The sequence below is a fragment of the Abramis brama genome, assembly GCF_963993115.1.
Source record: "Abramis brama genome assembly, chromosome: 8".
Taxonomy (NCBI): Eukaryota; Metazoa; Chordata; class Actinopteri; order Cypriniformes; family Leuciscidae; genus Abramis; species Abramis brama.
This window is the reverse complement of record NC_139970.1, coordinates 36,104,890-36,120,990: the sequence shown is the minus strand read 5'-3', so window position 1 is coordinate 36,120,990 and position 16,101 is coordinate 36,104,890. Positions and strand designations below refer to the sequence as shown.

The following is a 16,101-nucleotide window of genomic DNA, read 5'->3' as shown; positions in this document are numbered from 1 at the left end:
TAATCTCTTTAAAATATCTCACCGACCCCTAATATTTTGAACTGTAGTGTATGGAATAGAACAGAGAATATTAAAATAAATTTCCACCAAAAAAAAAAAGAAAAAAAAAAGATCAACATAAGTAGCTTTGCAAATTGTCCTTCCTTCTCTAACTTGCTCTCCCTGTTCATTTCAGAACATCCAGGATGTGTACCGTACCATGAGCAACATCTTCCTAGTCTTCCCTCAGTTCAGCTTTGGCAATGGGTTGATGGAGTTGACAAGGGTTGACATGCAGGTGCAAATCTTGAGCGCTTTTGGGGTGGATGCCTACAAGAACCCCTTCAGCATGGATGTTCTGGGCTGGATGTACATCTCCATGTTCCTGCAGGGTTTCATCTGCTTCACGCTCCGCCTGCTACTTAACAAGACACTCCTTCGCAAAGTCAGGTATACCTGAGGCTCGGGCACTATAGATTTAAAGTGGTTACTGGTTTTTAAAACCTTTTATCATATAGCTGTCTCATTTTTGTGCATTTGTGTTTTCTTCACAGACGTTTATTTTGGTCTAAGACGAACGTTGTTCAGAGCTATAGCCCCAATGAAGATGAAGACGTGGTGGCTGAACGCTTGCGTGTGGACCGTGGGGATGCAAGTGCAGATATTCTGCAGGTTAATGAGCTGTCTAAGGTGTACCAAAACCTGAGCAAGAGGGTACAGGCGGTGAAGAGTCTGTCTGTTGGCATCCCAGCTGGCGAGGTCTGTTCCATTTGCATAGTAAAATTAATTATGAGAGCGTTTACATGCACAAGAATATTACAGTAAACATACATTTGCAATACATTTTGCTTTCGTAATGAGAGGTATTTCCGATTATCAACAATAATTGATCATTGATTTTGTGTATTGTGAATGAATTGGATTGTGAAAAGTGGGTGTTCCACTTTGATTTATAATACCTGGAGGTTAAGAATGTGTACTATGAAAGTAAATTGGGTAAATTCAGATCAAAGATCAAAATGCTTGTTCTGATTGTTTTTATGCTTCAAACTTAAAACATTTTTTTTTTCAGTGAGTTTTATAAAGTTTAGTGCAAGTATTAAACAAAATGACCAAATCAATAAAGTTTTAACCAGAATATGGATCACCGAGGAGAAATGCAGCTATATATACTTAATATTTAAGGCACTTTGCATATGCTTTATTTCATTATTTTCCAAATGTTATTCATAGAAGATTTATGATTCAGATTTTAAGAATAATCAATGACTGCAAAACATTCATTTTGATTGAACGGAAGCTTAATATCTTCCTTAGTGCTTTGGATTGCTGGGAGTCAATGGTGCAGGCAAGACCACTACGTTCAAGATGCTAACAGGAGACATTAGCCCTACCGATGGCTCAGCTAAGATCCGTGACATTGACGGGTACTTTTCTTTCTTTCTCCTTTTAAAAACTACATCTGGTACCTTTACTGTCGCTCAGCGTCTTTTTCTAAAGCATTTTACTAGGCATTTGCGTTGGGTTTCATTGCATGTCCATAAATCTCCCTGGCCTGTGTCCTCAGGAGGATGGTTGACATCATAGACTGCAGGAGAGAGGGCATAAACATTGGTTACTGCCCTCAGGTGGACGCACTGGATGACCTCCTGACGGGAGAAGAACATCTCTATTTTTATGCCCGCATCAGGGGCATCTCCAAGAGGGAGACTGGCCAGGTAAGGTCACAGCTATATCAACATCTATTTTATTCTGGCCAGTTTCTTACTAAATTGACTTACAAACAGTGCATGTTTTCGGTTATAATGATACCCGTGTATGGTTGTCATTTTATTTAATAAAATTCCAGTATTCGATACCGATAAAATTTCAAGAGTCTCGATACTAATTTCAAGAGTTCAAACATTGGGGGTCTGTAAGATTTAAATAATACCCTTTTTTCAACAAGGAAACATCAAATTGATCAAAAGTGATCAGTGCATTTATAATGTTACAAAAGATTTCTATTTCAAATAAATGCTGTTCTTTTGAACTTTCTATTCATCAAGGAATTCTGAAAAAAAGGTCACAGTTTCCACGAAAATAATTCTGTTTTCAACATTGATAATAATTAGAAATGTGTCTTGAGCACCAAATCAGCATATTAGAATGATTTCTGAAGGATCATGTGACACTGAAAAAAATTCAGCTGTGCCATTACAGTAATAAATGACATTTTATAAAAATGTAAAATAGATATTTTATTATTAATATCATTGTTTTACTGTATTTTTGATCAAATAAATGCAGCCATGGTGGTACTGACCATGTACCATACAGTAAAAATCTTACTGAGGTTTACAAGGTTTAAACAGTTATGAACTGTACATAGAAGCAAATTCAATTTAAAGTGAAAGTCACACATGCGCAAGTTTAAAGGCAGTTGTCTGAGTTAGTACTGGGTCAATAGTTTGAATTGCTGAAAATAAAGAGAGACTGGCATCATTACATCTTTTTTTATTTTGGTATCGACTTGATTCTGTAATGCTGGTACTCTTGACATCCCTGCTTATATGCAATTAAATGTATTCCACTGATAGAGTTTGGTGATAGAGTTTGCTGATTGAAAATGAGAGAGAAGAAATGTGGCATAGCAGACAGCTGTCCATTAATATCATGTCACAACTCAATGACCGATTGACATCATTAAACACTCTAAGAAAGATTTTGCATGTGTCTTTCGTCAAGTGTGACATCTTTCCCACACATGCAAAAACATTTCAGGAAATGGAGGTTTAATTAACAGCAGTTCTGAAAGCACCAGCATATAGTTTGATTGAGATGCTGCTGTTGTGATTGAGACCACCGTCACCAGTTTTAAACAACTTTTGCAATGCGGGTCTACCCACTTGACCAGCACTAACCATCATCGACCCACCTGGAAATCCCTGCTGGACTTCTCAGTAGAACGTGAATAGATTTCAGTTTGGTATTGTCTGAGTATTGCATTTGACAGGAAATGGTTGGCTCTTTTCCATATTGATTAATGAGAAAGCTAATTAATCTTGCATTCTCTCAGGATTATTGGTAAAAAGCACTTCTGTTAAACTTGCCTTTGGCTGCAGATGATGTGAACTCTTTATCAGTTTTCCTAAAGACAGAAACACTGGTATATAGCTTGCATAAGAGGTTGCTATGTCATATGTGACCCTGGATCACAAAACCAGTCACAAGTCGCACGGGTATATTTGTGGCAATAGCCAACAATACATTGTATGGGTCAAAATTATCTATTTTTCTTTCATGCCAAAAATCATTAGTATATTAAGTAAAGATCATGTTCCATGAAGAAATTTTGTAAATTTCCTACCGTAAATATATAAAACATTTATTTTTGTGAGTTAATGCTGCACAATCGCGAACATAAATGGACAACTTTAAAGGCGATTTTCTCAATATTTCCTTTTTTTTTTTACACCCTCAGATTCGAGATTTTCTAATAGTTGTATCTCGGCCAAATATTGTCCTATCGTAACAAACCATACATCAATGGAAAACTTATTTATTCATCTTTCAGATGATGTATAAATCTCAATTTAGAAAAATTGACCCATGTAACTGGTTTTGTGGTCCATGGTCACATATTAGCAAGTTATTATGAAAACTAGTTTAAGTCGGAATGGTGTTCCTATGAAACAATGGGTTATTAATAGCTGAGTGTAACACTGAATCATGGCTTTATTGCTTTTATACAGCAGCAGCAGCAATGTCAATATGAAAAAAAAGACATTTAAAAAGTTAAATGTAAGGAATACATGAGCTTCTAAATCAAATTTTAGAGTCAGAACCATCAGTTTTTGTAATGCAGGACCTGCTGTGCTGTTCTCAACAGCGAAATTGCTGAAGATACGCAGGAGAACTGTTTAGAAGATAAATCGCACTGCTTTGTCTTTTTTTCTCTTTATTGCATCCTGATCCTGCACAATATTTTGATCTAAAGGGCTTAAACTTGAACTGAATATATCAACTCCATTATGATCAGAGACTGTGACATGCATGTACAGTATCACGTTATGAGCACATGGCTCAAACACACACATACCTCACTGTCAAGCGTTTTCCTTTCTCTTATGTAATTTGGTGTTGTCTCTACTAATACTTTAGACGTTGGTTAGCCTGTGGTGAAAGGATCTCAAATAATGCATATAATGTCGTGAAAATGAAACATTCTTAGAACTGTGAGTCATCTACAGAAATTGTGAAAAAAGTCTGCTTTTATATGAAGCTTGCCACCTGCAGTATTTGATTACAGTAATGTGACGAAATTCAACAAATTTAAAAGCAAAAATGTATTGTTTTAAAACTGTATCATCTGCCAAGGTAAATGCTTAGAAGAATATTCTTTTTTTCTATACAATGAAAGTGACCAAAAGATTTTCAGGGAATAATCTGTTCTGTTTCTCACACAAATCTATTGATTAGCTTCAAAACACTTATAATAGAACACAATGGCACACAAGTCATGTTGACTATTTTTATGCTGCTTTTTTGTGTCTTTTTGGAGCTTGACTGTCCCTGGTCACCATCCACTTTCATTTTAAGGAAAAGAGCCGCTCGAACATGCTACAAACACTGTCCTTTTTATATACCCGTGAATGAAAGAAAGTCATAAGGGTTTTAAATGACGTAAGAGTGAGTAAATCGTGACAGAAAATTCATGCTTGGAGAACTAACGCTTCAAATCTTTGAGTAAAGTTGATATAAAGTGCAACTTTGTCTAAAATGAAGTAAAACCGACACCCTGTAATGGTGATGTTACCCTTCTATAAAAAGGGCAAAGGAATTGACTTAACAATCTATGAATACCATCAGTCATCTTTTGGTGACTAAAAGCCTTTGTGTAGAAGCTGCTGAGACTTTGAAATGGCTTTTGCGGTTTGGCCCATTAACTTGGATTAGAGGATTCAGAGGAAACGGCTGGTAAATTTTGATGTCCTGAGGGAAGCACACAGTTCAATGCCGGCCCAAAAGGATGATCTGTAGGTGCATATAAACCCTGTTAGACGGAGAGTCCTTTATGGTTTCTTGCAGGTTTATGAGAAGCTATTTAAATTCATAGAATGTCTACTTGGATCCTTTGGTGTATGAATCCAATTAGTTAAATGAATGCAGAAACCATGACATTCTCTGTGTGGGGTCAAATGTCAACAGGCATTTAATCAAAACATTATTCAAAGTGACTCATTATGATGTCAAGACTACACAATTAATGTGTTAGAACAACTTGTTAAGCCTTTTTGGGGACAATTATTGCTTTGTTAATCAAAACTAAATTACAGGGAAATTATGACTGAACTGCATGTGTGATACATGCTTTGAAATAGGGCTGCACAATTCTGGGAAAACATCAAATTGTAATATTTTTTTTCTGATAAAAATTGCAATTGCGATTTAAATGGTGATTCGTAATATTATTCATAAAAAAATATTTATAAAAATATAGTAAACATCATAATGAATATTTCATTGTAATTTTTTTTATAATAATAATAATAAATGTTGGTTTCACTTTATTTTGATGGTCCCTTTAACACATTCTACTGACTATAAGTAACGTTGCACCTACATGTGTACTAACTCTCATTAGAGTGTTAGTAGAGTATTTGTAGACTGGTAGGTTTCGGGTTAGAATAAGTTGACATGTAGTTGCAAAGTTACTTATAGTCAGTAGAGTGTCTGTTGGACAGACATTCTGTCTGTTCTACATTCTACAGACAGTCTACTAACACTCTAATGAGAGTTCATTGATGTAGTTGCAAAGTTACTTATAGTCAACAGAATGTTCAAAAGAGACCATCAAAATAAAGTGTTACCTACATTTTTTTTGTAGTTGTAAAATTACAATACTTACGGCTGTCTTTATTTCTTCATTTTCAAACATTAGACCGTCAAGATTTTATTTTGGTGAAAACCATGAGGAGCCTCTATTTTGTTGACCACGGTTGGCTTATAAACGCTTTTCATTACAATTTGGGAAGCTGGTTGGCAAATACTGCGTTTCCAAATGCACATTATGAGTGACCCAAACTCAGAGCAGATGCAGAGATGAGAAACACGTAGCATATATATTTATTTAATTAAATCACAGCCTTTGCAATTTGATAATCACACTACGCCCATATCGCAATTTCAGTTTATTTCGATTTAATTGAGCAACCTCAATTTAAAATTGAAATCATTTTTACATAATTAGTAATGTTCGCAAGGCTAACATCACTATTATGGTTGTAGAGTTAGGGATTTGAACAAACCCCAGTAAACAACCACATAGCAACACCCTGACCCTAACCCTAACCTAACCCTAACCCATCCTAACCCTAACCCTAACCCTAAACCCCAATAAACAACCACATAGCAACACCCTAACTACCACCCAAAACACCTTTGCAACCACATACTGCAGCAACGCCCTGGCAACCAATCACAATACCTTAGATTTGTGAGGTTCTGCACGAGCAAGAGGAACTCATATTTGCATTGTTATCAATTTGTTTTCTTATTTAACATGATGTTATATTTATACTTCCTGTGAGAATCTCAATATTTGATCTATTTTTTTAGGTTGTGAACTATCTGTTGAAAAAGTTGGAGCTGAATTACCACAGACACAACACAAGCGAGAACTACAGTTGTGGAACACGCCGGAAGCTGTCTACAGCCTTGGCCCTGATTGGAAACCCACAGATCCTTCTTCTGGTGAGCGAAAAACACACATCATCCCACTAAGCTGAAACTAGTTACCATTTAGTAATCAGTACTGCTACATTATAAATCACTGTATTGCATGTTGTCTTGAGTGTTTGCTCAGAGGGGTTTGAATGGGTAAAACATTGCACATTCATTACAAACACCTCTGAAATGCGTCGGTGTGCTGTTTGGCCAAAGTCTCTTAGCACATCAGTTATTCTAACTTGAAGTTTTGGCTTGGTGCATTGCACGATTGCATTTACATGGGGAGTGTGTGGGATTTGCATGGGTTTTTTTTGTCTCTGTGTAAACTCACAGAAACATCCCACATGTTTCTTAAATGTCGTCTCTTACCTCTCAGGATGAACCCAGCTCTGGAATGGACCCACGCTCCAAACGACACCTTTGGAAGATCATCTCTGAGCAAGTGATGGGCAAATGTGCTGTGGTCCTGACATCACACAGGTAATGACTGCTCTTGACTAGAACTCCATCAGTTCCTCCAAACAAATGGGGGGCAGTAATGACACATTTACCCAAAACTGGGGGGTTTCAAGTTTTTTGATGCCAAGGACATCCAAATATGATGATCCACTTTCAAATATACAGTAAGGGACATATTTTGTGAATTGTAAAGGCAGCTACATTTTCATAGATACAGATGCGTTTGTACTGAGAAAAATATTAAGCATGATATTATAAGGACAATAACTGGCCTTGACACTATCATTATACTAAGCAACCCTCTATTAGAGTAAGATGTATTAACTTGTATTATATATATATTTTAAAATCCCTTAAATGTATTTGTATTCCACTTACCACAATAAATATCATTACAAAGCAGCTTTAGACAATGTTGCCGTATGTATACATTTATTTTATATATACATATATATTAAATGTAGTAAAATATTGCATTAAATATGTTTAACTACATATTCTAACTTAACCTATTAATATATATTTTTTAAACCTATGTATCGTTTCAGACAATGCTTAGTGAAGCCAACATTCAAAGTTTGTCTTAAGTTTCAAGCATTCAAAGTTTCCACTGATAACTTGATAAAATGAAATTTTAAGACAAACTTTAAATTTTGGCTTCACTAAGCATTGCCTAAAACTTTAACTTTAAAAGACAGTGATATATTATAGACTAAGAGTCTATGCATTTCTTATGCTCTTAAGTTTTTTGGGTTTGAGAGAGTTGGAAAGGGAGTTTCAGCAATATGTCTTTGTTTCCTACAGTATGGAGGAGTGTGAGGCCCTTTGCACCCGTCTGGCTATAATGGTAAAAGGACAGTTCAGATGTCTCGGCTCCCTACAGCACATCAAGAACAGGTCAGTGTTTTATCTTTCTGTGTCCTGTGTATCCTCCGACCAATTATTTTCCATAGTTCTTTGCCGTCTCCTTTTATTTTCCACACTCTAGAGCCTGATATCTCCTGCAGATGCTTCATAATTTTTTTCCTGGTGATAAAATAATCTGTGTTCATCTGACAGGTTTGGCAAAGGATTCACGGTGAAGATGTACTTAGCTGGATCTTCCTATGATGTAGATATGATCAGTAACTTCATGCAGCAGAATTTCCCCAGCACGTTCCTGAAGGTGAGAGAAAAAAGAAAGAAGCATATCATAATGATGTTTTTCTTTAAACACAATCTAACACTTTTTTGGGGGGATATTTTCTGAGATATTTCCTAAATTTAAATGAATTACTCACTTTTATTTCTGGAGTCATTACACGAAGAATCACATTCTTAGATTTTTTTATGATAAGAGATGTAGATGTTCTATGAAAACATATTGTGAAAGTTTTCAAAACTACTTTTCTAGTGAAAGTGAGTATTCATTTAAAAAGCACATATTATGCCCTTTTACAAAGTCAATTCAAGTTTTCATGCTTGAATGTTTTTTTTTTTAAAACATATTTTACATTGTTGCAGAACCTCTCAGTGCTTACTGATATATAGAGAATAACTCTCTTTGGAGTGACTTTGTGCTTTGTAACTTTGCAGACCTTTTTCATGCTCAAAAACATCACACACCAAAGAAAGTTGAAAATGAAAAAAAAAAAGCAACAAAAAACACACACATAATACATTCTCTTTAAAACTAAGCTGTGAAATCAGCCCGTTCTGAACGTCTACTTTTTACGTCAGATGAAGACATTTAAACATATGACAGCCCACATATGTGCCAACATGCAATTAGTATATTGGCCTTGACAGCAATGCACTGTATCTCATTTCACATGTAAATAGGGTGTTTATAGAGAAGTCTTGAAGGCACAGCAGCAAAAATAAAAACAGCATGGGTCAGAGAGGGTGGAAATGGTGATAAAAATTAAATTATGCTTGTTTTGGGGACAAATAAAATTATGTTACTAACATTATTAGTGAAAAAAACAAAAACAAAACAAAACATAAAAATATTTGATGTGATCCCTTTAAGTGTATTCTGTTATTTTAGCTAGCTAAGTTATCCATCTTCTGTCCATAAAGGATCATCACTCGAATATGGTGGAGTACCATGTGCCTGTTGCTCCTGGTGGTGTGGCTTCAATCTTTGGCCTGTTAGAGTCCAACAAGACTGTACTGCAAATCAAACACTTTTCAGTCAGCCAGACCACTCTGGATGAGGTAAGATACAATCTGTGGAACAAAAAGTTTTTTTTGTTTTTTTTTGAAGAGGAAGAATTTTCACACTCTACAGTTTCTACGGTTCATAGTGATTTGTCAAGTCATAAAAGTAGTCCTTAAACCAGTGGGTTCTTTTAGTATCATTGAGATACTTTTATAGTTTTTATTAATATTTTGAATTAGATTTTATGTTTGTATTTTCTGTTTCAATTTTAATTTCAGTTAAAGTTTTAGTAATTTGTTCTGGCTTTTTGTCAAATGTCTAGTTTTAGGGGGGTTTGTACATCAGGTTTAGACTAAACGCAAATAGGAGGAGATGCCCTTTTTATATTTTATTTGATTATATATTAACATTTCTTTTATTTCAAGTAACAATTAGATTCATTTATAATAATACATCTGCCTGACACTATATTTATTCTTTTGAAATCATTCAAGAGCTTTATGTGAGGAACAGACCAAAGTCTCTTTTGTTATACACTGAAATATGAATAAATAATGAGTAAGAAATGACAAAATGTTTAATTGTGAAAGTGGTGATGAAAAATGAAAAGAGACACTGAGGTGGTGATCTGAACACTAAATGATTGTCTTGACTTGTCTCCTTAGGTTTTCATTAACTTTGCCATGGGGAAAACGGACACAGACGCACAGGAAGTCACGGAAGGATCGGACATCGACAGTCTAGACTCGTACGATGCTTTAGACTGATGAAATATTTGCACGTTATGACAATCAATGAACCTCAAAAAAGACATTAATTTAATATATAGAAATTCTTTTATAGACTATATCATATTTTGGGTTTGTGATTTTGATGAAAGGCAAAAAAAATGTTGTATTGAATAATGAAGTCGCCAAATACCTTATGGATAATTACTGAAGGTCATTATGAAGAATTACGTGTATTCACCTTTCTACTCTTCCAAATATGGGTTCAAATATTGATCAACATTAAAGAACCTTTTTATGGATTTTTTTTGTTTGTTTTGTTATTTGTATCACCTTTGAGGTTAAATATGCAGAACATTACATTATTTTACGTTACATTAAATTCAACATTTACTTTCATTTTTCCTTAAACAAATTCACTGCTACTTATCAAAGGAAATTAAGTCATTTATTTATTAAATTGTTTGAAATTTTACCAGCTCTACCAGATATATATTATATATATTTTAATCAAAACATAACAGAACTGAATATGTATGCAGAGGGAAGAGTCCATCCTGTTAAACTGGCTGCATCGATGCAGCTCTTGTCTGGGGTTGAAATAAATCACAAAGACTTTTTTGGCTCCGAGATATAAATGATTCTTCAATGTCTGCACATCTTCACTCTCATTAATATTTTCTCTGAAGGCACATCTCTTGTGCAAGAATGTACTGAATATTTCATCGGCCCTTTCCTCTGTCTGCTTCAAGGCACGGTTCCTCTTTTAAAAATGTAGCAAGCTTATTTTTACATTAAAGCTATTTTTCACATGCAGTTGTTGAGCGTTTGTCTTATTGAATGCGGTGCAATTGGTTCTTTATGTCATGAGTTGAGGTATGCAATTTCTTTGCATAGAATATTGAGCACTGTGGAAGTGATGAACTATCCAATGTTCATTCGAACTGCATTTCAGTTTTCTTTTTCCTCTTTTACATATGGAAACACAGGTAAAGTGGGACATTTTCTGATAATTTGTCACCGGTGTCATTTTAAAATACTTCAAATGACTTAAAATGACTTAACCCCTCACACAATGGCATTTTAAAAAGCTAAATACCTTCACTATCCTATGAACTGTACTTTAGTGATACACTGATACACAATAGTCAAATTAAAATGGAAATTATAACAGTCACAAACTACCCATGATATTTAATGTTTGTTGGTAAAATATCTTAAGTTTATTTCTTAATAAATATATTTTTTTTTTGCATTTTAGAAGCACTCAAAGAAATGAAATTAAGTAGGCTAATTATGAATATTCACATTATTGTGCTTTTGTGATAAAAGAAAAACAAACTAATATGATTGCCATCTATAAAAGTTTAATATTTTATCCAATCTAAAGACAATATACGACAATATAGGACAAAATATTATATATAGAATATATACAATAACAATGCCCATGAGACAGTATACTTTATATTTAAAGTTTTTTCAGAACGTTTTGGATGATTTATATTGCCGTTTTATTCTGTAGTAAGTAAAACTATGAAATAAAAATAAAGGAAGGAAGGAAGGAAGGCCATTAAAACTGAACTTCATAACTATAGCCCAGTTGACACAAGACACTTTAAAGCCATGTTGGGAAAAAGAGAGGAGGAACACGAAAAGCTTCGGATGGACAGTAATACAGAAAGCAACAGAACTAAAAGTTAATCAGTTAAAAGTTAGTCCAGCTATACCGCTACCAGTAATACAACCTTGGTTACTTTCAGATGCCACAGTAGATTTTACAATGTTAGAAAAGAAAAACACGTTATTCATGTAATGTGCATACATATAGTACCACAGCTATGTTCAGATGTACACAGACGCATCAAAAGAAGCCATAAAAAACAACGACATTAACATAAGCATTAGTATAAGTAAGAATGAAATCAAGAGTATTATTAAGGAAAGGTTGAAGGTAAGGTGGCAAAAACAATGTGATATGGCAAAGAAAGGTTGATGGTTTTACAGAATTCAGAGGAAAGTGGGAGAGAAGAGAAGTGCAGGAAAAAACAGGAGAGATGAGATAATAATATCAAGGATGAGATTTGGACATACAAGACTAAACAGTGCTTTATAAAATGGGTTAACATTATACGGGAAGGTGTGAATTTTGTGGGCAAGAAGAAACTGTGGAACATGTTATGCTATACTGTCAGAAATAAGAGCCTGAAAGAAGGATTGTAATGCAATATAGATATTTTACAAAATAATAATGAATGTTATAGTTTTATTTTCAGTATCTTAGAATAACTAATTTGTGGGAGAGGATATAAAAATGTCATTTTGATCCACACTCCATAGCAGTCGGTGGCGATAATACACTATTCTGTTGTTTATCAACCACCAATAAAATCTCAAAGAAGAAGAAGAAGAAGCCCAGTTGACCAATCAGAGTGTGAGGTCACTCATCTGAGCTCCTCCCCTTCGCTTCCCTGCTGTTGGCGCCACCTGCAAAAACACGTCTGTTTAGAAATATTGTGATCGGTCTCTTTCTTGGTTATTATGGATCAGGAAATATCATCCTGTCATGCTGTCAAAACCTGTGACATTTACCAGGACTAAAGAGGCACTTGCACAGTTCCGAAAACTTCTGCTGTGTTCTAAATGGTAGGCTGTGCTTTAGTTTCATAATGAACGCAGCTGGTCCTGCGTTCCTGGTCCTGTTAACAGGCCAAAAACCTAAATTTCTGTCCAGTCAAAGTCATTTTAATGAATGACTCAACAATGACCATCTACTTTGCTGGTTAAGTAAATTAGTAAATGATTGCCTTGTATCGATTCGCATCGTGCGAATCTGCTCTTATTTATGGGTTGCAGCTTTATCAGGCTTATGTCATGAATATTTCTCTATCAAATAAACATACTTGATGACAGTTACACTCACTCAGGTATATGATTGATTACATATATGAAATTCTCTCTCTCTCTCTCTCTCTCTCTCTGTGTGTGTGTGTGTGCGCGCGCGCGCGTGCTGTGACTCCTTGGAGAGTCTCTGGCCACTCAAACTCTCCTCCTCGCCGCGCACTAATGTTGGAAAGCCACTTTCTATTTTGTGAAGCTCAACAATCTATTGCTGCACATCTGTGGTTTTACCTATTGTTATGGATTGTTGATCCTTAACATATTATTTACCTATTGTTATGGTGGGGCTTCAACATCTCAAACTTACTTTCACCTTCCCATAATACTCTTTTCTAACCATTTACCATCGAGTTAATGTGTTATTTTTGTCATCCTACCCTTTTCTTCACATTTGGCAGTTTCAGACGTGGTTTTACCTTTGAAAGTCTTCTTAAAAGGCCAGCATCTCTCCGTCTTCTCCTCAGTGTTGCAGATGAAACTGGTGTTTGGTGTGTACTGTTTATTGAAGCTGCCAGCTGAGCGTCTGCTTCTCAAGCTAGAAACTCTAAAGTGCTTGCCTTCTGTAGTGTTGTGCATTCGGCCTGTCCACTTCACTCTCTGTCCTGGTTCAACGCAGTTTACTTTCTTCTTTCGAGGCAGTAGTACATGTGACAGCCTTTATCTCTCAAATGAACAACAAACTGATGATTTTCTTGAGAAAGCTTTTTCTTTACAGCCCTTTTTGAAGCTAGGGTTTAGGAATGCAAGTGTGCTCAATACTCAAAACAAAGCCGCTGAAGTGCTGTTTCTACACTTCATTAAGTAGGACAACCTTTTTAACTGCGCTAAGATAATACGAAAGGATTCTTTAGTACTAAATGAACACATTATAAACACATTACTGTGATTTCTTAAGAATAGGGTAATGTTGTTTTAGACTGAAGTATTGGCTGCACATATTTTCATCACAGATTAAGATTGAATTACATTACTTTAGTAATAACACCTTTAGTAATGGTGTTTTTAATCAGTTAAAAGTTACCTTGGTTAACAGAAGTATCACTTTTAAAATAAAATGTGTTGATGATTCCAAATGTTCTCAGATCTTTCTCCTCAGCCATATATTTTGATTTATTTATACTACCGGTCAAAAGTTTGGAAGAATTACGATTTTGTAATGTTTTTGAAAGAAGTCTCTTATGTTGCTTTTTTATTTATTTTTAAATAAGTGTATGGTTTTATTCAGCAAGGACAGATTAAATTGATCGAAATGGACATGAAAGCCTTTTATATAAGGTTTCAAAAGATTTTCACTTTCATCAAAATATCTTGAGAAAAATGTATCATGGTTTCCTAAAAATGTTAAGCAGCAAAAGTGGTTTGATAATAAGAGTCATTATTAAGAATTGAGACATTGAAGGCTGGCAAATATAATATGTATATGTATACACGCACAAATCACATTATGAAATAAATGTTTTTCTCCAAAACACATTGGGCGCCAAAACACTGAGCGCCAACATGGATCTTGGAATCTGAAGGATCTGGAGAGATTCTGTATGGAGGAATGGTCTCTGATCTCTTTTCAGGTGTTCTCCAAACTCATCAGGCATTATCTCAGAGCTGTTCTCTTGGAAAAAGGAGGTTGCAAAAAATTTTAATAGAAGGGGGCAGATACTTGTTCCCAAAGTGTTTTGGAGAAAAACATTTATTTCATAATGTGATTTTCCCGCCACTTTCAATTCTTTTACTTCAATAAAAGGTTAGATATTTGATATAAAATGATATATCAAAATTTGATATATTTGCATTTAAAAAAAAAAAAAAAAAAGTCAAAAGGATAAACAATTGATCATATTTACCAAGGGGGAAAATAATTCTGACCAGCACTGTATCTGTATCTGTATCTATATCTATATCTATATCTATTTGTTTGTTTTTCCACTATATCACCCAGCCCTGATAAGTATACAGAATAATAAAGTATGCATGTGGTCTGTCCTATAGGTCTTGTGCAGGACCTCATGCTGGTGATGGTTGCACTGTGTGCCAAGGTCCTGCTTGGGTGAAAGACTTTCGAATCAACAAACAGTTCAGTAACATAACAGAGTTATTCTGCAAGCTGGAGTCCCTCCTGAAGCCACCAGAGTCCTCAAGTAAGACAAGACCTTCACATCATGACATCAAGCACCCAATTATAACCATAATACATGTATATAATTACATCCCTGAATATAATGTACTGAACACTATGGACTTTTTAAATTGATGTTCCTTTTTTTTTTCAACACTCAAATCCCCAACTGAACTTTGAGCTTACTAATGACTATAATTATGCAATGTAATTTTCCATAGTAGCTCTGGCGGTTTCCTCTGAGCTGAGTTGAAGCTCGGGTTGATGTTGCCGATGGCAGAGAGATGTGCTGTCTGACAGACAGGTCTGTGCCCCAGGGGTCAGGGAGTTTAACGCTGCAGAGGAGATTGAGTTGGTGGAGAGGTCACGCTGAATCTCTCATACTGGTGCTGCTGTAGCATCAAATACAACAGCTAGGCAGGAGAAGTGTATAAAACCACTGGATAAATGTGCTCATTACATCTTTACACACCACACTCTGCTTTAGTTCTGCCAGCATTCTGAGGTTAATGTCAGCCGGGGACATTTAGCTACTATTTAAAATAATGTCAAAGCTCACTGTTCTTTCAAAGGTTTCTTTTTTGAGGCTTAAGGGTCAATGACAAATAAGGAAGTCTTAGATGATTGAAGAGAGAAATCTTTGGAAGTAAAAAAAAAAAAAAAAAATATATGTATATACATACATATACACACACACACATATATATATATATATATATATATATATATATATATATATATATATATATATATATATATATATATATATACACACATATATACATACATTGTTTTTGTTTTCAAAGAAAAGATAATCTACTTAATATTTATTTCTTTTTATTTATTTATTTTAGGTATTATTTGTAGGAGTTTTTCTTTTTTTACTACTTTATTTTATTATCATAATTATTATTATTATTATTATTAATATTATTGTTATTATTATTACTTCATCTATGTTTATTGTTAAATAGGTGTATTCAAGTCATTGTAGGGTATGGAAAAGTATGGAATTTGATTTGAGCAATTTCCAGGTCTGGATAAGTATGAAAAAGTTTCTGTGTTTC

General features: G+C 34.7%; 2 protein-coding genes across 3 annotated transcripts in view; both read left to right on the top strand.

Moving 5' to 3' along the window:
• Nucleotides 1-10,835, top strand: part of abca12 (ATP-binding cassette, sub-family A (ABC1), member 12) — a gene marked incomplete at its 5' end in the record, with an annotated part of 40,043 nt that extends 29,208 nt beyond the window's left edge. Inside the window, 10 exons of the mRNA XM_084121415.1 lie at nt 176-429; nt 534-738; nt 1,297-1,406; nt 1,547-1,697; nt 6,580-6,714; nt 7,067-7,170; nt 7,954-8,046; nt 8,209-8,314; nt 9,211-9,348; nt 9,958-10,835. Coding sequence (XP_083977541.1) covers nt 176-429; nt 534-738; nt 1,297-1,406; nt 1,547-1,697; nt 6,580-6,714; nt 7,067-7,170; nt 7,954-8,046; nt 8,209-8,314; nt 9,211-9,348; nt 9,958-10,059 — 1,398 coding nt within the window. The 3' untranslated portion in view covers nt 10,060-10,835. The remainder of the gene's footprint in view (nt 1-175; nt 430-533; nt 739-1,296; nt 1,407-1,546; nt 1,698-6,579; nt 6,715-7,066; nt 7,171-7,953; nt 8,047-8,208; nt 8,315-9,210; nt 9,349-9,957) is intronic.
• Nucleotides 10,836-12,478: 1,643 nt separating this feature from the next.
• bard1 (BRCA1 associated RING domain 1) overlaps nt 12,479-16,101 on the top strand; it is a 41,326-nt gene continuing 37,703 nt past the window's right edge. Inside the window, exons 1-2 of one of the 2 annotated variants that reach the window (XM_084121263.1) lie at nt 12,479-12,666; nt 14,908-15,056. In XM_084121263.1, coding sequence (XP_083977389.1) covers nt 12,587-12,666; nt 14,908-15,056 — 229 coding nt within the window. In that variant the 5' untranslated portion in view covers nt 12,479-12,586. The remainder of the gene's footprint in view (nt 12,667-14,907; nt 15,057-16,101) is intronic. The other variant, XM_084121264.1, reaches the window with a different exon arrangement.